Below are 22,181 nucleotides of genomic sequence, written 5' to 3' on the forward strand. Positions count from 1 at the left end.
CCCACAGCAGCCAAAGTGAACATTTGGGGCTGCTGTAGGCTCATGCCAGGCACGGTGGGTGTGCCTATGCAAACAAGATCAGCCCCTGAAGTTCTTTTGCACAACACGCCACAATTCACCACCAGATGTCAGGGTAGAGCTCATCCTGACTCTGCTTACATAACTCTCTGAAAATGAATAATAAAAACATCCATTTTAGCACAAACAGAGGCTGAGAGGAGTTCGTGCAACACCGACCTTTATTTGTTTGTGGAAATCATCAAATATCTTTAGGACAACATCCTCCCATTGTTTGAAGAAAGGTTCGACACAAGGAAGCAGAGGCAGAGTGGTGATGGGATGGAGCATTCCACCCAGCAGATACAGGCACTGCGATTCTGTGACATCTTTTGTGAAAGTGACGAAGAGTTTAGGGATGAGGAAGATCATAATTAGCTCCAAGGCTGCAGCAGCTAACTCTGCCTTTCGGAGGAAAAAATACACCCTGTGAATCTGGGAGCCAGCCCAATGTAGATGGGATTAAGTCTAGAAAAAAAGAGGATAATCTGGGAGCAAATGGGAGCAAATGCATAGAAAAACCCAGGAGTCTATAATCAAATAATGGGGAAAAGTGAAGACATCCCTAGTCTTGCTTTAAATGGGGCCAGAATTCCTAGTACACTCTGGCTGCTTCACACTGCACCAGTGTCCCAAAGCAGCTGTAATTAGCTAGCTAGTTAAACTGGGTGCACAGCTGTTCGTCATCAGAGAATGGTGCAAAGCAACCGAACAGTACTGGTGAATCTGGCCCGTGGTACTGCAGAAAAACATGGCATGATGGTGGCTTTTCCCTAGTTTTGGGAGGTGTTTTATGGGAGCCCCTTACATTGCTGAGCTGTGTTTGGGCTCTTTTAAGAAGTTAATTTCTTTGTACCTTGCTTATGAAAAGAAACCCACTACCTTAGACCAGCTTTTTTCAAATGTGTAACCCCATAAAGGGCTGGTCTACACCGGGAATTTACATTGGCATAGCTGTGTCTCTCAAAATCTACACACACACCCCCCCCCGGGAGCTGTGGCTATATGGACCTAACCACCCTCAGTGTAATCAGTGCTCTGGCAATGGAAGAATTCTTCCGTCAACCTAGCTACTGCCTCTTGGGAAGGTGCATTATCTACTATGCCAATGGAAGAACCCCTCCTGTCAGCAAGGTAGAGTCTAAACTGTAGCACTACAGTGGCACTACTCCAGCCCTGCAGATGCACTGTTTCAAAATTTAGACATGTCCTAAAGATGTGAATTAAAAGTGGATTAGCTAAACTGCATTAAACCCCTGTGTGGACACTCTTGTTAAGGGTATGTCTACCTTTAAAACACCAACAGGTGGGAGCTATGTCAATGGGAGAAGCTCTGCCATCGACGTAGCACTGTCTAAACAGCTCTTAGCACTGTTAAGGTCATTGTTAGAACTACCTGGCTCCAGGGTATGGAATTTTCACACCTGTGTGACGTGGTTAGACAGACGTAGGTCTGTTGTGTAGACCAGACCTCAGAGTTAAATCAGGTTAGCTTAATTCACTTTGAATGAATTCCCAGAAGAATTCTATCTTGGTGGGAAGTGTCAGAAAGATTGGATAACCTTACAAGGGAGGTGGGTGCGTAAAAAATTGTGTCTATAGTGGAAATCTATCTTCAGGCTAAATTTTGTTCCAGCCACTGCAACTTAATACAGCACAATATCATCCCAAAACATGGTTATTAGTGAGATATTCATGTTATCTATCTTTTATTATAGAGGAAAATGCTGAAATTAGCAATGAGATTCTTGTTATTTTGCCTCCGAGGTGAAGCTGCCAATAAGGAAATTGTTAGAGAGGATGGATGGTGTTTTCTTGTTCTTAACATCTGCATCAAATTCCCCAGAAACACTGTGCTAGTCAAATATTGTATTGGACAAAAGTCAGAAGCAAAAAACAAATAAGAAATGAAAACATTTTATTGCAAAACATGTTATGAAGACAGCATGACAATGTATGTTTAAAAAACACAGATTTTTTCATCAAAATACATTCATGAAAACCTTGATTTCAGTTACATCAGTATAAAACCAGCATCAGTGTCATGTTGTATTTATTCCTCTTTAGTTGAACAAATTCTCATTGTTGTTTCTTTGTGTGAATTTTTAAAGAATGGATAAACCTCTCCTGAGAATGAACAATTGTGAAATGTGAAAAACACAGACATGTCAGTTGCATTGAAAAAAGTCACCTGCCTGTCTTGGCAACTAAGGTAAATTCCAATTTTCTTGGGCTTTTTCTGCACCATGACCCGAGTCCATGGATCTGTTTTTGCCCAATAATCTCTCCCACTCAGACCCAGAGCCCAGAATCCCTCTTTAGGGGATAAGGAAAGTTTTCCTTTTCTATGTATTGATTTTCTGGCCACCCCCAGGTCCCAGTCATTGCTGCTCACAACCTCCACCTCCCAGTAGTGCTTTCCAGAGGAGAATCCTTCAGAGCCCAACACACAGACGGTCGAATCGAACCTCTCTGGATTTGGTGGAACTTTTTGAGGTTGCGCTTCATGTGTAAAGCTCTTCTCATCCCCAGAAATGGAGAGGTTGGGGTGAGCTGTGACTCCATGAAGAGTGATGTCATCTACAGGAAGAATGTTTTCTTTTTGAGAACCACTCCTATAATACTAGTATAAACTGGAATAGGAGTGAAACATACACTATGAGCCTTCTCCTGCCACCTCTCCTCATGCAAAGCTCTTACTGATTTCAATGGGAGTTTTGCCTGAGTAAGGATTGCAGGACTTGACTAGTACTGCACACTTGTCAATTCAATGTTGCATTGAACTATTTCGGAAATGAGACTTTGTGATATATACACAAAAATAAAAGTGATCCGGAATTGTTTATTATATTAGAACTCAAATTGGGCCAGATTTGAGAGCTGAATCAGGCCACTATGTGTCTAATATTATGGGATGTTTTGTGTGGGACGAATGGCAAAAATACATTTCTTGTGACAGCTAACTATGATGAGAAGTTCATCATAAAATACAGAATTGGATTATGAAGAACTCAAACACTGGTCATGTCAACATACCCCTATTACTATCATTGTAAATAAATACGATGTGCATAAATAATAAAACATTATAATTATTCATTAAAATAAAGTTTTACCTAATAATTAGACCTGGAATCAGGACTCCTAGGTTCTGTTCCCAGCTCTGCCGCTCTGTGACTTTGGTCAGGTCACTTAAGCTCTCTGATAGTTGGTTTACTCCTCAGTAAGTTCAATATAGTGCCAACCTAATCAGGTGCTTTATAATTGTTTGTAAAGAGCTCTGAGATGGTTAGTATAAAACTGCTGTAACAAGCAAATTATTATCTGCATTATCTTCACTGTCAGATAACCATCACTGTGTCCTTCCTCGCCTCAGCATCATTTTAATTTTCTCTCACTATAATTATTATAATCAGCAACATCACAGTCAGTCTCCGTTATCACCAGAGCCAATGATCCCACCACTGTCTTCATCATGGTGCCCTCATAAACCTCATCGACTCACTCCTGACCATGCCTGTCACCATTGCAGTCCCCTTCGTGGTCCCACAACCATTGCATTATGATTCTCATCGCAGTCTCCATTCCTGCCACCACATCATCTGTGCCTTCACTGTGGCCGAAATCGCAAAGTTCCTCCTTAGGCACTTTTTAAAATCCTGCTCCAAGTAAACACTGAGGCCCAGCTCCTTGAAGGTATTTAGGTGCCTAACTCCCATTGGGATCATTACCTTGGAGGAGCTGGGCTGAAATGAGTTGGAGTGCAGGTCTGTCAGAGGGTAGCTGGCCTTCTGAAGGGGTCAGGGGCCTAGCCTTCCCCTGACAGGCTCCACAAGGGGGCATGAGGAAGCTCAAGTTCACCTGGGAGTAGTTACCTCACTGAGTAACTGGGGAAAGGGAATTACGCAGGGAAGCACTGGGTATTGATAAAAGGTTAAGGGCCTCAGTGAGAGGGGGAGCTCCTGGGGAGAAAGGGAGCAGCCAGAGAGGCAGAGGGATTGCAGAGACAGGATCCCTCCAGCACACTGGGGAGAAGCTGCTTGAGAAGCCAACATGCCAAAGAGAGAGAAGCAGAGAAAGAAGCTGGGGAAACTCCAGAGCAGGAGCAGTAGGAGGTAGCTTAGGGAGCAGTAAGGGAGAGAGAAGGACTGGTTCTGGCTGTTCCAAACAAGGACCCGGAGATGGAACCCAGTGGAGTGGATGGCCCCAGGCTCCCCTACCTACTCCAGCCAAGGAATTTGGAGAAGAAGGCTCTAAAACATGGAGATCTAGGGCTCTCTACCCCACTAGAGTCAAGGAACTTCCAATTCCCCATGATCCTGAAGGGGACTGAGACTATTAAGGACCCAGCGAAAGGGCTAGACAAAGAACTTGACAAATTCAGAATTGAGGGTGGAGGCATAAGGGGGATGGAGTCAGGTGCTGTATCTCTCCATCCTGCCAAAGTGGGGTACTAACAGATATAGGCCCCATTTACAAGGCCCCATTGAGTTGCAATGATATTTGTGCTGTGAAATCACTTAGATGTTTTGGAATATCACACCACCAGTCATCACTCAGGGAAATCTCTCACTGGGGCTGATTCTGAACTGACTGCTGTAATTCAGGAGTAACTCCATGCAAGTCAGTGGAGTTACAATGGTGTGAAATTAATGTAAATAAAGTCAGAATCAGGCCTTGAAATTAGTTTAGGAGCTGGGAAGGACCTTAGGAGCTGTGTCTCTGATAAGAACAGGCCGTGTTTCAAGTTTAATTATAGTATTAAACCTGCTGATTTTTTTAATAATAGAATAGATTTTAATGTATTGAGGTTCTCACGCTGCATCTATCACCATAGCATCAGCACCTCTCTGCATGTGCTGTGTATTCTCTTACCTGAATTGTTCCGAGCCCTTCTCCATTCTGAAACGAAAGTAAGAAAACAGCAGACATTGAATTAAGAGAGGCATTGACTGCAAATTTCCTCCCTCCAGCAGCAGGGAAGTTCCAGACTGAGGGCAAGTGAGGATGCCAAAAGCATTAGGTGGTGATTTCTTTTGCTGGAGTTAATATAGACAAAAATGGCATGTGAATGGTCATACTCTCTCTCTGTGTGTGTCACACACATGGGGGCTGTTCTGAGCTAAGATTAGAAACCAGGGCAGGAGTACTGATCTGTCTGAGATCTGCTCTAACTGTCTTGAACCTCCAGTCAATGAGTCACCTCCCCATGTTGCCTGCTCTCATTGGCCTTGATCTAACTCCCTCGTACACGTTCCCCTCTCACTCGAACAAAAAATGAACCTTCCTGTCCACACGAAGTGTTGCCAACTACCAGAGGCTTTATTCACAGCAACCCAGCTCGTACTAGGCAGGACATAGAAGGACAATTCCCTCCAATATATGTCTACATTGCAGCTGGGAGGTGTAATACGCAGCATGGGTAGACATATATGTGCCAGCTCTGTTTGAGCTAGTGCGCTAAAAATGGCAGAGTGACCACGCTGGCTAGGGTTAGCCACATCAGTCCAAACCACCTGACCCCTAGGCATCTAGTCTGAGCTGCTACTTGTCTAACTGCACTTACACTGCTATTTTTAGCATGTTAGCTCGAGCAGATCGGGCAGATGTCTGTCTACTTGCGCTGGGAATTACTGCTGTGCAGACATATTTTAAATCAGTGACACTCCAACTGTGGCTACTGAGGTGTTTTGGACCATTTATTGCTCTCAAGAAGACAGTGGGTCTGTCCCATCCCTCAGACTGAGACAGACAACAGGGATCAGGCTACATCTCCTGTGCTGCCTGGTATGTGTGAGCAGTGTGGGGAGCTGCAATGTGTCTGCCTGGAACACCTGTATTCCCTGCTGTGTATGGGGAAGAACATGGACTGTCAGGATCCCCTTCTTCATTTGGAGCAGCCAGGGAGATGGAAGAGAGACAGGAAAATTGGCCCCTCTCTCCAAATATCCAAGCAATGGGAGTGGGGACACCAGCAAGGGTGTACCTAGGTCTTCACTCACCTAATTCCTTCTTCATTTCATCTGAAAAAAAAATTATTACAGCCTTTTAAACTCTTGTTCAGTGCTTCCCTTGGTATCATGCATCAAATACTACCCAGTAAATGAATTAAATTGTTCAAAATCCATGATGACTTAAATTTAAAAAGAGCTAGAGAAATTTATAGCCAGACAGCTGGAAGAATTTACTGTGATGATAGTTTATGGTTTGGATGATTAATCTCACAGATCTTTATGTGGAATGGGGAAAAGTGTGGAGTTCAAGGGGCTTTGAGATTCAGTAAGGGACTGCAGCTCTGCAGAGCTGGCTGAGCCTTCTTCCACATAGAGAGGAATCTTGGGTGCTCTGCAGAGGATACGGGTGCCCCATTTTTTTTTCATAGAATCATAGAATAGCAGTGTTGGAACAGAGTTCGGGAGGTCATCTAGCCCAACCCCCTGCTCAAAGCAGGACCCATTCCCAACTAAATCATCCCAGGGCTTTGTCAAGCCTGACCTTAAAAACTTCTTAGGAAGGAGATTCCACCACCTCCCTAGGTAACCCATTCCAGTGTTTCACCACTCTCCTAGTGAAAAAGTTTTTCCTAATATCCAACCTAAACCTCTCCCTATCCCCATGCTGAAAATATTCTGTTTCATCACCAGTACCAATGATGTTGATGGCATCCACATTGGCCCCAATGCTGAAGTATATGAAGGGCCTGGAATAGCAGATGTCTGCATGGCATCAGTTTTAAAAATGTTATTAAGATGATGTTAAAAAAAAGTGAAGAGAGTTTGAGCCTAGAAGTTTCTGGTTATCAGGGAATAACGTACAGATTATTGAGGGTGCAAAGTTTGGTTTAAGATCCGGTGGCATAAGGAATACATAATCTGCAATATCCCTGATTGTGGGTAAAAGGTTGATGGGTGAAAGTACAGGCATTGAGATATGAGGGTATGAGGTTCATAGAGTGGCTATGTTCGGGTGTGGAGTATAATGAGTGGATATGATGATGAGGTTGGATTGACCCTCATTTGGTGAGATTTAATGTTCAGGGAGTTTATGGTTCCAGTTCATATCATCCAATGGAGAAGGTCACTTGGCCCCTTTCTCTTAGTGGGAGAACGATGTCACTCTGGCTCACGCCTCCTGGTACTGTCGGTGGCCGGTGATGTGCTCGATGTAGATGTCCCTGGACCATCGGATGGCGTCTGAGACAATGAGGCACCGCATGAGCCGTGCGTAGCGTCGACCGATCCCGTAGGTCCACAGCACACGATCAGTGAAGGGGTCCCAGGCACCCAAGGCTCCGACAATAAGGCTGTCCATCTGCACCTTGTAGCCCTTCGCTCTCAGGGTGTCAGCCAGGGGGGCGTACTTTTCCAGCTTATGAGCTCAGGCTTTGCAAAATGCCGGGGTCCTGTTCTCAAAGGAGACCGTGACATCGACGAGGATGATCTTTTTCTGGGCCTCGTCGGTGTCGACCACGTCAGGTCGTAGCTGGCTGTTAGTACCGGGGATGGTGCAGTTTACGGCGATCTCCCCCAAGCGTGGCGCGATGGCTTTCAACAGGCGGTTCTGGATGGCTTTGTGGCGCAGCTCCCAGGCTCTGGAGTGGGGTTTGCAGCTGCACAGGACGTGGGGCAGGATCTTGTTGGAATAGCCGCACTTCCTGCAATGCTTTTCTTGGTTCCCATGGTGGACGGCTCCATTGAGCAGAATGCAGTTGAGCTGGGCACAGTGGATGAACCGCCAGTCAGTGAAACAGATGAAGCCACCCCCAGCGAGGAAGTGGTTGCTGGTGTCCCACTTGCTGGTCAAATCAAAGGCTTTACCCTGGTCTGGTTTACGCTTCAGGGTTTTCACATACAGTGAGTGGATGGTGGCCTTCAGAGTCATCTCCAGCAAACCCCTGGCGCTCGGGATGACGATGATGTTGTCGTCGGACCTGATGTGAGGCACCTGGACTCCCAGCTCCTGGTGCTCCTCACACCACTCCCAGCAGCAGCCGATGTGCTTCCCTAGGCGACGCATGGCATAGCGAGTGCGGGACCACAGTGAAGCGATGTCGCACCCATCCTGTCCGAATTCCCCATCCAGGGAGCTGCTCAGGAAGATGGTGATGTCTTGGTTGGAGCGGGCTCTGCTGATCCACTTCTCTGTCGCATCTCACAGGGCATTCGCCACGATCTTCCTTACCGTGGCATCAGGACATGTCAGCAGGCAGAAGGCGTGGGTGATCACTGCGACGTCGCACAGGTCACCCACGCGGGGGACGTTGGCACTGCCGTGCCTGTGGGCAATGTAGACCAGCTCGTTGCTGACTCTCTGGGAAAGGAACAGCCACTTCTTCACCAGCTTCCGGATGATCTTGTCTGCTTTGTTGAGGGTCACCTTCGCCACGGTGGATCCCCTTAGGGTGAAAGAGATGCATGGGATCAGAAAGGTGTTCAGGGCATTTATCTTCTGCCATGGTGCCAGTAGGGAGGCATCAATCTTGGCGGTGTCCTGCAAGATCTCCTGGATAGTGTCCTCGGGTGTCTGCCGGACACAGAAACCTGTTGGCATGCCCAGGTGCTGTTATGCCTGCCCCTCTGACAGGGGGATGATGGGATCACCCTGGATCTGGAACCCCGTTGCCTGCACCGAGTCCCTTTTGCTGCCGTCAATGTGCAGAGTTGCGCACTTCTTTACATTGAAGCGGAGACCCATCCAGTCAGTAGCTCGGCTGGTGGCATCTAGCATACCTTGGAGGCTCTCTGGGTCGTCCACAGTCAGGACCAGATGATCCGCATAGGCCAGAATGCTGAGTTTCTTGCCATGCAGTTCAAAGCCGGTAGGGCCGCTGGTTATGGCTTGGATGAGCGGTTCCATGGCCAGGTTGAAGATGATGTGGCTAAGGGAGCATCCTTGTTTCACGCCATGGCAGATGGGGATGGCGTCCGTCTCTCCGTCCATGGCATGGATGGTGGTGGTGCAGTCCTTGTAGAGGTTCCGGAGGATCTGGATGAAGGTTTCTGGCATCCTGAACTCTCCCAGGATGGCAAAGATGTGATGGTGGGGTATGGACCCAAAGACGTTGGTCAGGTCAAGCCATGCTGCTGCACACAGCCTCTTGAACCTCCTGGCCTCCTGGATGGCCATCTGAAGGAGGAAGTTGTGCTCATAGCATTCCTCAGACACAACACTAGCAACTCGATCCTACCACACTCCCTATCCAGATCTTTTTCATTCAATGGATATGTTCAGTTCCTGTAGCATGTGGATGTTTTTTCTCACCTGCCCGACTGCCCTTGAACCCCTGCCCCTCTATCTTTGCAAAGTACTGGTGAGGTCTCAGCTCGATGACATACCATGATTCAAGACCCCCCACTTCCATTATCCACGGGGCATGCAATAATTGTGTCCCTTCGGCAGTTGACGTTGTTGCAAGTGTAAGCAGGGTCAGGATCAGATCTACCCTGACATCAGGTGGTGAATTGAGGTGAGTTGTGGAAAAGAACTTCAGGGGCTGATCTTGTTTGCATAGGCACACCCACCCTGCTGAGCCTGAGCCCACAGCAGGCCAAATGGTCACTTTGACTGCTGTGGGATCCCCAGTTTCTCTGTTATTGGGGCAGGAGGAATAAAGTGGTGTTACCCTGATTAAGTGACTCAAGGGCAGTAGAACTGTACCTGGCATTTTATGATGAAGGGTCTCGCCATCAACTAAGTAGTACTCGCTAGACAAGGGACATGGGTTCCAAAACCTACTGAATGAAGAGAGGCTGGGGGCAGGTATTTATGATTGATGGCATAGGCCCCTTTTGAGGGCCTGAAATGCTACTTGCAATGCTTTCTCTCTATTGTAGAATATCAGAGCTAATTTTAATTCTATTAGGAGTCTGGTTACAGGCTGCTGAGCTGAATTCACCTTAGGCCAGTAGTGCATTAGCACTGAAGCTCCCCCTACTACAAGCTGAATTCACTAAAAAGCTGAAATCATTGAGTGCTGTATTAAGTGTGTGGGGGGGGCTGAAGATATATGGCTGAGCAGCTGGCAGAGTGGTGCAGATGGTGGGATGGCTGGTGGAGTGGAGAGTGATGGCTGCAGTAGAACCTCATGGGGAGGCAGGGAAGTTGGCCTTTGACCATGTAAGGTGCCCCTTAACACCCCTTAACATTTCCACACAGGCTGGGAGGTAAAACTCTGCAGATAAACTTTTGAACTCTAGGGCTGCACTGAGCAGGGACAGAGACTTTGGGTTGTTGAACTTTTCGGTGATTTTGGTATTGCTGGACTTAAGACCCTGAGGGGAAAAAGGACACTGCTAAACTTAGTTGGGGGGGGGCGTCTTTTGCTCATGGTGTTGCTCTGTGGTTACGAATCCTGCTTCTGGTGTTTCTCCAACATAATGCCGCATTGTTTCCCTCCTTTATTAAAAGGATTTTGCTACATTCAGACTCCGTACTTGCGAGAGGGGAAGTATTGCCTCTTAGAGACAACGGGGGATTGTGGTATGTAATTGTCCCAGGTCTCTAGGTGGGGGCACGAGCCGGTTTTGCATTACGTTATTGAAACGGAACTCCTGGATACTGAACCAGGCCCTTGTTGTTGCCAACTCAGACAGGCAGAAGGGTTACACAAGCAATACAGGGCACACAGAGTTTGGTTAGTTGACTGTAAGAATTCATTAAAAGAGGAAAACTCACCCATTTGCTCCTGGGAATCCTCTACAAAAGAACAATGGGGAGGAGAAAAAAACAGTTCAGTGTATGTCCATTGACTTATTAATTGAAGAGAGTGAATGAGATCTTTTCTTTGTTGATGAGAATAAATATTGGCCATGCGTAGTGAGCTAGCTATTCAATCCGTGGACTAGACCATTCCGATCCTGTTATGTAGCAGATAGAGGACATTATATCCTTGTGTTAATCAATTTAAGAAGAAGCTTCATGCCCACAAGCAATTAGCAAAAGGTGAATATGAATCACTACGCTCCTCTGCTAATATGGGATCTGCTATGAAAGGAGCAGTAACACCATTTACATCATGTGCGGCATTCCATTTGCTTCTTTCAGTGCAGAGTCTTTTCAATGTGTACATTGCTTTCGTAATGTGTCTCTGCAAGAGTGTTATGGTTCTTGGAGAATACAAACAAGTAGTGGGTGAGTCTATTTAAATGTTAACAATGTATGAGCAGCACGGCACAGAACCAGCAAGTGCTCATATACGTTATTGACAAAATTAGCTAAGTAATCTGCTCTATCAAAAACAGGAGTCGAGTACACGGAAGAACAAGGCCACAGACTTACTTATTGCCTTTTCCAATTCTCCTAAAAAAGAAAAAAAATATTTAAAGATAACAATAGCACCTTTTGTAACAATATGGCCAAGAACAAAGGTAACTAATAGTTAAAATATCAAAAGCTCTATTTATTGGAGAATAGCTGTGAGGAAGTGACACAATGAACATCATACTGTCTAAGGCCAGAAGGAAACACTCATCAGCTATAACACGGGCCAGAGAACTTCTCCCAAACAATTCAAGTTTGCATTAGAGCAGTACCTTGAGAAAAAATTCCAGTGATGGAGGATGCACCATAAACCCCAGTTAATTGTTAGAAAGGCTAATCACATCAATTATACCTAATTTCTAGTCTGACTTCTAGGTTGACTTTCCTTGTTTCAGTTTCCAGCCGTTGGATTTTGGAAGACTTTGAAGAGCCCATTATCACATATATGTTCTCTATCTACATACATGAACACATATTCACTAGAACACATATTATCTAATCCTTTAATCATTCTGGTACTCTTCTATGAACCCTCTCCAGTTTGACAACTTCTTTTTTTCAGTTGGGGACACCGGAACTGCACTCAGTATTCTGGATTATGGCCAAGCGAATCTACAAGCCCTGCCCCTGCAGCACACAGTGGCATGCCTGGGAGGTGGGGCTGCAGCACTCTGCAGGCTCCTCCCGGCCAGCGGGCGAGTGCCGGGAGTTCAGCTGCGCTGCCACAGGCCCAGGAAGAAGGGGTGAGTGGCGCCGGCAGCACCTGCTTGTGTCCTCCACCGGACGGTCCCCTGATAACGGGAGAAAGTGCGTCCCGACCGATGTAAGGTCAGGATGCGGGACAAGTCCCCTAAAATTGGGACTGTCCTGATAAAATCGGGACATCTGGTCACCCTAATCACTATGCTCCTCTGCTAATATGGAATCTTCTATTAAAGGAGCAGTAACTCCATTTACATCATGTGCGGCATTCCATTTGCTTATTTCAATGCAGAGTCTTTTCAATGTGTACATTGCTTTCGTAATGTGTCTCTGCAAGAGTGTTATGGTTCGTGGAGAATACAAACAAGTAGTTGTTGAGTCTATTTAAATTTCAACAATGTATGAGCAGCACTGCTAAGAACCAGCAAGTGCTCATATACGCTATTGAGGAGCCAAGGCAGGAAGAGGCGGAACGAGGGCGGGGCACTCTTGGGAGGGGGAGAACAGGGCAGGAAAAGGGAGAGTGAGAGCAGGCAAGGGTAGGGCCTTGAGGGAAGAGGAATAATAGGGGCAGGGCCTGGGGCAAAGAGGTGGTCAAGCATCCGTGAGAAAATAAAAAAGTTGGCACCTGTGCCTACAACGCCCCCACATTATTTCGTAATGAATCGAACCTTAACAATGTCTCAGTTAATGCTCTATCAAAACAGGAAAGCAGGTTGAGGTCTAATAACTCAGTGCTTTTTCTCTTCTTTCTACAAGACTCCTACACAGCAGTAGAGCACATGGAAGAAAATGGACACAGACTTACTTATTCTCTTTTCCAAGTCTCCTAAAAAAGAAAAAAATATTTAAAGATAACAATAGTACCTTTTGTAATAATATGGCCAAGAACAAAGATAACTAATAGTTAAAATATCAAAAGCTGTACTTATTGGAGAATAGCTGTGAGGGATCAAGTGACACAAAGAACATCATGGTGTTTAAGGCTGGAAGGAAGCACTCTCATCATCTATAACATGGTCCACAGAACTTCCCCCAAACAATTCATGTTTGCATTAGAGCAGTACCTTGAGAAAAAATTTCCAGTGATGGAGGACGCACCACAACCCCTTGTAAATGGTAACAATGGCAAATCACCCTCACTCTTAAAAATGTAGTCATTATTTCTAGTCTGACTTTCCTAGTTTCAGTTTCTAGCCATTGGATTTTGCTAGTCCGTTCTCTGCTAGACCATTATCACATATATGTTCTCTATCTACATACGTTGTGACAAAGTTCCTCCTCTATCTTGGTGGGTCCTGCGCTTATCGGTGGATTTTCTTTCCTCAGAGATTCACCATGTGGGTTGGGGAACAGCTCAGAGACCTTCCCCTCTGGAAGAACCAACAGTCCAGGTCAATTGGAAGGTTTGGGGGGAACCCGGGCCTGCCCTCTACTCCAGGTTCCAGCCCAGGGCCCTGTGGACTGCACCTGTCTATAGTGCCTCCTGTAACAGCTGCATGACAGCTACAACTCCCTGGGCTACTTCCCCATAGCCTCCTTCAAACACCTTCCTTATTCTCACCACAGGACCTTCCTCCTGGTGTCTGATAATGCTTGTGCTCCTCATTCCTCCAGTAGCACTCACTCTCAGCTCCTTGCACCTCTTGCTCCTCACACTCGCACCACAAACTGAAGTGAGCTCCTTTTAAAACCCAGGTGCCCTGATTAACCTGCCTTAATTGATTCTAGCAGCTTCTTCTTAATTGGCTCCAGGTGTCCTAATTAGCCCGCCTGCCTTAACTGGTTCTAGAAGGTTCCTGATTACTCTAGTGCAGCCCCTGCTCTGGTCATTGAGGGAACAGAAAACTACTCATCCAGTGACCAGTATATTTACCCTCTACCAGACTCCTGTACCCCACTGGTCTGGGTCTGTCACATATCCCTCCCCCCTGCTCAACGCCAAGGGGTTGGGCAGCTTGGGACACCAGACAGTGCACAGGTGACAAGCCATCGGCGTGACGGCTCCCTGCTCTGTGTTGCGCACAGATCTGGAAAGGTTGGAGGGATAAGACCATCTGGTCACCCTTGTGTTCTTCTCCTTGTTCCACTGCATCCATTGAAGAGGGGCATGGTCGGTCACGAGGACAAATCTGCGCCCAAGCAGGTAGTAGTGCAATGTTTCCATGGCCCATTTTACAGCGAGGCATTCTCTCTCCACCACTGCATATTTTTGTTCCCTTGGAAGGAGTTTCCAACTGAGGTATAGAATTCGGTGTTCCTCCTCCCCGACCATCTGTGATAGAACGGCCCCCAACCATACTTCCGATGCATCCGTCTGCAGGATAAACTCCTTGGTAAAATCAGGGGCTATCAGTACGGGGTTATTCCAGAGGGTAGTCCGTAGGTCTGTGAATGCTTCCTCCGCTGCGTCAGACCATCTCACCAGATCAGGTCTATGGGCTTTCACTAAGGCTGTCAGAGGGCTTGCCCTTGTGGCAAAGTGGGGGATAAATCGTCGGTAATACCCCACCACACCCAGGAACGCCCGGACTTGTTTCTTGCGACTTGGTTGGGGCCAATTTTGGATGGCCTCTAACTTGTTCACTTGGGGATTTACCAGACCTTTTCCCACAATGTAGCCAAGATATTTGGCCTCTGTAAACCCTACAACGCACTTGGCAGGGTTTGCTGTAAGGTCAGCTCGCCTGAAGATATCGAGGACTGCCTCCACCTTCTCCGGGTGGGTTTCCCAGTCTGGGGTATGAATGACCACATTGTCCAAGTAGGCAGCAGCATAACTGTTATGCGGGCGTAATAGCTTGTCTATGAGGCGCTGGAAGGTAGCTGGGGCCCCATGTAGTCCAAAAGGGAGGACAGTATATTGAAAAAGACCCTCTGGTGTAGAGAACGCAGTCTTTTCCTTTGCGTCTTCTGCAAGGGGAATCTGCCAGTACCCCTTTGTCAAGTCTAGGGTAGTCAAGTACCGGGCATTACCCAGACTGTCCACTAGCTCATTTTTTGCGAGGTATCGGGTACGCGTCGAAGTGGGATACTTCATTTAGTCGCCGGAAGTCGTTGCAAAATCTTGTGGTGCCATCAGGTTTGGGCACCAGCACGATTGGGCTGGACCACTGACTGTGGGATTCTTCGATGATCCCCAACTCCAGCATTTTTTTTACTTCTGCTTTTATTTCCTCCCTTTTTGCCGCTGGCACCCCATAGGGACTCATTGTTACTCTGGCCCCAGGGTTAGTGACGATGTGGTGATATGTCTCGGTTGTTCGACCCAGTTTTGTCGAGAACACATCTTGGTTCTTTAAGATCATCTCAGACACCTCATTCTTCTGGTCTGGTGTTAAATCAGGAGACATCCTCACCTGTTTGGAAGGCTTGTTTTCCTGGGTTAGGTCTTTTTGGACCGTTGTGCATGCCTCTTGTGCATGCCAAGGTTTCAGAAGGTTAATGTAATAAATCTGTTCTTGTTTTCTGCGTCCTGGCTGCCACACCGTGTAGGTTACTTCCCCCACGGGTTCAATCACCTCATAGGGCTCCTGCCATTGGGCCAGAAGGTTGCTTTCTGCCATGGGTACCAACACCATAACCCGATCCCCTGGTTGGAACTGTCGCACTTTTGCCTGGTGATTGTAATGGGTTCGCTGGGCCTCCTGTGCCTTCCCCAAATGTTCCCGTACAATAGGGGTAACCCGGGCTATCCGGTCTCGCATCTGCATTACATGCTCTATTATATTTCTCCCCTCATTGGGTTCCTCTTCCCAGATCTCTTTGGCGATATCTAGTATGCCACGGGGGTAACGCCCATATAATAACTCAAAGGGGGAAAACCTAGTTGAGGCCTGTGGTACCTCCCGGATAGCGAACATAAGGTAGGGTAGTAGGGTGTCCCAATCCTTCCCATCCCGACTTACCACCTTCTTTATCATAGCCTAGAGGGTTCGGTTAAACTTTTCTACCAACCCATCAGTCTGCAGATGGTAGACTGAAGTTCTCAGGGTATGTATATGGAGCAGCGTACAGAGGTCCTTCATTAGCTTTGACATAAATGGGGTTCCTTGGTCGGTTAATATCTCCCCGAGCCATCTTCTCCAGGGGTCCCACTAGGTCCATGGCTATTTGGTCGAAGGGGGCCTCTATGATGGGAAGGAGTACTAAAGGTGCCCTCAAGTGGGGATGGGGACTGTGCAGCTGACACTCCGGGCAGGAGGCACAGTACCTCCGCACTTCTTCATGTACTCCGGGCCAGAAGAACTGTCGTAGGACTCGTGCCAGGGTCTTCTCTACTCCCAAATGCCCCCCAAAAAGATGACTATGAGCAAGACTTAATACAGCGTTCTGGTGTTTCTGAGGTACTAGGATCTGCTGTACCTTCTGCCCCTGTACTGGTGCAACCCGGTATAAGAGATCCTTCTTCATTATGAAGCAGGGTCCTGGTCCCTGGGTTTTCTCTTCCACGGGGACCCCATCTATTTCAGTCACCTCCGTCCTAATGTTGTCATGCCTTGGGTCTTCTCCCTGGTCCCGTCCAAAATTTCCTCTCCCGGGGCTAATCTGCCCAAGATTTAGGGGCCCAGTCTCTGTTGCCTCTACTGGTTCAGAAGCATTAGGGTGGGGGTCAGACTCAAGTGCTTATCCCTCCTGCATGGCCTCTTTTTCAGCTGTGTGGGTCCACCTACCTACAAGAGCGACCCTCTGGATTTGGATCAGTATTCGGGTTCCCAAGGCCTTAGCTGCCCTTCTTTCCCTTTATGTCTTTCTACCCTGTCTGAAAGTGGAGAACAAATCTGGGGATCTTTCAGAGAAGATTGGGGGTTGACAGTCTGCTGTGGATGCCTCATCAATTTTAGGGTCTCCATCTTTCTCCAATCCCCCTACTGGGAGTAAGTTTTCAAACCCTGGGAAGTCCCTCCCTATGAGCACCGAGTATGGGAGTTTAGGGACTACCCCTGCTGCTACCTCAGTAGTGTTCCCTTGGATCTCAATTTTTACTGGGATGGTGGGGTAGTAACTAACTGTCCCATGGACACGTGTTATCCCCGTACGTTTAACCTGCAGCAGCTGACTATGCTTCACGAGCTTCCCTGAGATAAGTGTGATAGCACTCCCAGAATCAACCAGTGCCATGGTCCCTACCCCATTTAGTTTCACTGGTCTGGTATACATATGTGGGGTTCGTGAGACCCTCACAAGGTGGAATAGGGAGCATGGATCTGCCCAGTTCCCCAGGTTACACTGCATAGGCTCCTCAGCATTGGGACACTGTGCAGCTATGTGTCCCCACTCCCCGCAGGCATAACATCTGTATGGAGCCATAGGCATTCCCCGGTCTCTTGGTTTGGGCAGTCTAATATCACGATCCTCTTCTCCCTCGGTGCTCCGACTCTTTGTGGCCTCTGATGGGCCTTCAGCCTCTCTCTTTTTCCACCCGGGCCCTCCTGGTGGCCCAGTCACCCGAACTTTGGGGCTTGGTGCTGTTAGTTTAACCTGGGGTGCCTCTTCCGTAACTGGTCGGGTCAGCCCCCTAGCTGTCCTTCGCCTCTCTACCAGGGCAACAACCTCGTCATAGGTGGAGGGTTCGTTTTGGCTTACCCAGGCACGAAGGTCTGGTGGTAGTCCCCTCATGTATCGGTCGATGACCAGAACTGATATTGTCTCTTCCGGACTCCGGGATTCTGTTTGCAACCACTTTCATGCGAGATGGATGAGGTCACACAATCGGGACCATAGGGTTTTGTCTTCTTGGTACCTCCAACCGTGATGCTGCTGGCCTGCACTGCTGTCATTACCCCAGATCTGGCCAGGATCTCTGCTTTCACCTGGGGGTAGTCTGCCGCAGCCTCTTCAGGCAGATCATGGTAGGCCTTCTGGGCCTCCCCACACAGGAATGGGGCAAGGATGCCAGACCACTGACCTCAAGGCAGGCTTCCCATAGGGCTGTCCTCTCAAAGGCTAGAAGGTTTGCCTCTACATCATCTTCCCATTTCATTTTCTTCAGCCAATGGCTGGCCCGTTTGAGCCGTGTCCCATCATGGCGGCGATTCAGCTCTGTAAGGGATTTTACCAGGTTTACCAGTTCCCGCAACATAGCTCGGTCTTGAGCGGCCTGGTCCATCAGCAGGCGATTAGTCTCTTGCTGCAGCGGCACTGCCTCCTGTTGGGCGGCTGCCTGGACACGGGTAGCCTCCTGCTGGGCCGCCGTAGCTTGTATCAGTGCCCGCACTACGTCATTCATTGTGGTGAAAAAAAATAAACCCTCTCCCTTTTTATTTTGTTTTTGCTGTTGTTGTTTTTTGTATTTTGTTTTTTTGTTGTTGTTTTTTTTAAATCACCCTCCTTCTTCCGCCGCTCTCTACACCCATTATCCCACTCCAGACACCAGTGTGATAAAGTTCCTCCTCTATCTTGGTGGGTCCTGCACTTATCGCTGGATTTTCTTTCCTCAGCGATTCACCATGTGGGTTGGGGAACAGCCCAGAGACCTTCCCCTCTGGAAGAACCCACAGTTCAGGTCAATTGGGAGGTTTGGGGGGAACCCGGGCCCACCCTGTACTCTGGGTTCCAGCCCAGGGCCCTGTGGACTGCAGCTGTCTATAGTGCCTCCTGTAACAGCTGCATGACAGCTACAACTCCCTGGGCTACTTCCCCATAGCCTCCTTCAAACATCTTCCTTATTCTCACCACAGGACCTTCCTCCTGGTGTCTGATAACGCTTGTGCTCCTCAGTCCTCCAGCAGCACAAGCTCTCACTATCAGCTCCTTGTGCCTCTTGCTCCCAGCTCCTCACACTCGCACCACAAACTGAAGTGAGCTCTTTTTTAAAACCCAGGTGCCCTGATTAGCCTGCCTTAATCGATTCTAGCAGCTTCTTCTTAATTAGCCCCAGGTGTCCTAATTAGCTTGCCTGCATTAACTGGTTAAAGCAGGTTCCTGATTACTCTAGTGCAGCCCCTGCTCTGGTCACTCAGGGAACAGAAAACTACTCATACAGTGACCAGTATATTTGCCCTCTACCAGACTCCTGTACCCCACTGGTCTGGGTCTGTCACAACGTATAGAATGAAATCAAGTTACCACTTTTCTTTGGTGAGCTTAACAGATTGAGGTCTTTGAGTGTATCACTATAACACATGTTATCTAATCATTTAATCAATCTGGTGCTCTTCTATGAACCCTCTCCAGTTTGAAAACTTCTTTCTTCAGTTGGGGACACTCAGTGTTCCAGAAACAGAGCCAAATACTGAACTAAGATAACTCCTAGAGTCCTAATTAAGATTATCTCCATGCCCTCCGGTTTGGGGACTAGCGAACACTTTCCTACTGAAAGGCTTGTGTGAGCTGCAGTGAAAGGGGGACACTTTTTCTGAGCAAGAAATTGCACTCACAGGCAGGCCCCACCAATGAACCCCTTCCACCGCAGCGTCTCCTGCAAACCACTGATCAGCTCTTCTCCCAAGCAGAAGGTGCTGGCGGGGGGGAGAAGATGAGGAAGGAAGAGGTGGAATGAGGGTGGGGGACTCTTGGGAGGGGAGGAAAAGAGCAGGAAGAGACAGAGTTAGAGCGGGCAAGGGTGGGACCTTAAAGGAGGGGGTTATGAGGGGCAGAGCCTGGGGCAGAATGCTTGTCCAGCGACCCCAAGGAAATCAAAAAGTTGGTGCCTGTGCCTACACTACCTCTACATGATTTGGTCACTGAATCGAAACTTAACAATGTCTCCTTCCCTTTGAAGTGAAAAATCAGAATATTCCTTTTCAATTGAGAGGAAATGGAAACTGTTGCCCCTACTGAGATGCTTTTGCTTCTTTCTTGTCCTCTTTTTTATCCAGAAAGTTTTTTTTCACCTGAAATAGACACATTCCCATGGAAAGTTTCTGCCAACACATTCCTCTCATAGTGAATATTCTGGCCCAGAAGACAGAGTAGCTAGGTTCTATTTCCTGCTCTAGCACACATTCCTGTGTCAATATTTGCCCTTATTTGCAGGACAATTCTCCAAGAGCCTACACTGGGTGCTCTGCACAGGATGTTGATTCCGAGTTTGGTTGAAGCTCTTTGGGGAGGACAATTCTCCCTCCATCCCAGAAGCACAGGGTCGAGTGTCTGCATGGCCTCAGTTACTACAAGGTTAGGCACAGCACTAGCAATTCAGTCCTGCCACACTTCCCATCCAGAGCTTTTTGATTGAACGGATATGTATAGTTCCTCTAGTGCGTGGATGTTTTTTCTCTCATACCCAACTGCCCTTGAACCTCTGCCCCTCTGACTTTCTTTCCAAGGTGAGGTCTCAGCTTGATCACGTATCACTATTCCACAGTAATCTATATATACCCTCCACTTCCCATATCAACGGGGTATGCAATGATAGCGTCCCTTGTGCAGTTGAAATTGTTGGAAACAATACTTTGGTCAGTCAACTGTAAGTATTGAGTAATGTAGGCAAACTCACCCTTTTCCTCCTGGAGCTTTTCTGCAAAAGAACAACGGGGAGGAGAAGAAAACAGTTCAGTGTATGTCCACTGACTTATGATTTGGAGAGGGTGAATGAGACCCTTTCTCTCTTGATTAGGATAAATATTGGCCATAGCTAGTGAGCTAGCTATTCAATCCGTGGGCTAGCCCCATTCCTGGCCTGCTACGTAGTAGATAGAGAAGGTTATATTTTTGTCCCGTTGACTTTCTTTGGAAAGTGCTGGTGAGGTCTCAGCTTGATGACATACCACAATTCAATAGTAATCTAAACAGACCCCCCACTTTCCAGGTTCATCGGGCACGCAATGAGAGTGTCCCTAATGCTGGTGAAGTTGTTGCATCCAATACAGGGCATACAAAGTTTAGTTAGTTGACTGTAAGTATTTATTAAAATAGGCAAACTCACCCATTTGTTCATGGGGTTCCTCTGCAAAAGAACAATGGGGAGGAGGAGAAAACAGTTCAGTGAATGTCCATTGACTTATGAATTGAAGAGGGTGAATTAGATCCTTTCTTTCTTGATTAGCATAAATATTGGCCATAGGTAGTGAGCTAGCTATTCAATTTGTGGGCTAGCCCCATTCCTGGCCTGCTATGTAGTAGATAGAGGAGAGTATATTCTTGCCTTAATACATATAAGAAGAAGCTTCATGCCCACAAGCAATTAGCAAAAGGTGAATATGAATCACTACGCTCCTCTGCTAATATGGGATCTGCTATGAAAGGAGCAGTAACACCATTTACATCATGTGCGGTATTCCATTTGCTTCTTTCAGTGCAGAGTCTTTTCAATGTGTACATTGCTTTCGTAATGTGTCTCTGCAAGAGTGTTATGGTTCTTGGAGAATACAAACAAGTAGTGGGTGAGTCTATTTAAATGTTAACAATGTATGAGCAGCACTGCTCAGAACCAGCAAGTGCTCATATACGTTATTGACAAAATTATCCAAGTAATCTGCTCAATCAAAAACAGGAGTAGAGTACACGGAAGAACAAGGCCACAGACTTACTTATTGCCTTTTCCAATTCTCCTAAAAAAGAAAAAAAATATTTAAAGATTACAGTAGCACCTTTTGTAATAATATGGCCAAGAACAAAGGTAACTAATAGTTAAAATATCAAAAGCTCTATTTATTGGAGAATAGCTGTGAGGAAGTGACACAATGAACATCATACTGTCTGAGGCCCGAAGGAAGGACTCTCATCATCTATTTCATGGGCCAGAGAACTTTCCCCAAACAGTTCATGTCTGCATTAGAGCAGTACCTTGAGAAAAAATTTCCTGTGATTGAAGATTCACCACAACCCCCTGTAAATTGTTAGAAAGGCTAATCACCATCACTCTTAAAAATTTATATATTATTTCTAGTCTGACTTTCCTAGTTTCAGTTTCTAGCCATTGGATTTTGCTAGACCATTCTCTGCTAGACTAAAGAGCCCATTATCACATATATGTTCTCTATCTACATACGTGTAGAGTGTAATCAAGTCACCCCTTTTCTTTGGTGAACTAAACAGATTGAGCTCTTTGAGTCTATCACTATAACACGTTATCTAATCCTTTAATCATTCTGGTGCTCTTCTATGAAACCTCTCCAGTTTGACAACTTCTTTTTTTCAGTTGGGGACACCGGAACTGCACTCAGTATTGCAGCAACACAGCCAAATACTGGGCTAATATAACCCCTAGAGTCCTAATT

The 22,181-nt window shown here is 46.9% G+C and overlaps 1 protein-coding gene across 1 annotated transcript in view; it reads right to left on the reverse strand.

Moving 5' to 3' along the window:
* Positions 1 to 2,037: 2,037 nt before the first annotated feature.
* The window catches only part of LOC128826339 (butyrophilin subfamily 3 member A1-like), a 68,719-nt gene continuing 48,575 nt past the window's right edge, over positions 2,038 to 22,181 (reverse strand). Inside the window, exons 12-18 of the mRNA XM_054009586.1 lie at positions 20,459 to 20,479; positions 12,827 to 12,847; positions 11,335 to 11,355; positions 10,732 to 10,752; positions 6,060 to 6,080; positions 4,933 to 4,959; positions 2,038 to 2,637 (exon numbers count right to left, since the gene is read on the reverse strand). Of these exons, the coding sequence (XP_053865561.1) occupies positions 2,111 to 2,637; positions 4,933 to 4,959; positions 6,060 to 6,080; positions 10,732 to 10,752; positions 11,335 to 11,355; positions 12,827 to 12,847; positions 20,459 to 20,479 (659 nt within the window). The 3' untranslated portion in view covers positions 2,038 to 2,110. The remainder of the gene's footprint in view (positions 2,638 to 4,932; positions 4,960 to 6,059; positions 6,081 to 10,731; positions 10,753 to 11,334; positions 11,356 to 12,826; positions 12,848 to 20,458; positions 20,480 to 22,181) is intronic.

The sequence above is a fragment of the Malaclemys terrapin genome, chromosome 20, assembly GCF_027887155.1.
Source record: "Malaclemys terrapin pileata isolate rMalTer1 chromosome 20, rMalTer1.hap1, whole genome shotgun sequence".
Classification (NCBI taxonomy): Eukaryota; Metazoa; Chordata; order Testudines; family Emydidae; genus Malaclemys; species Malaclemys terrapin.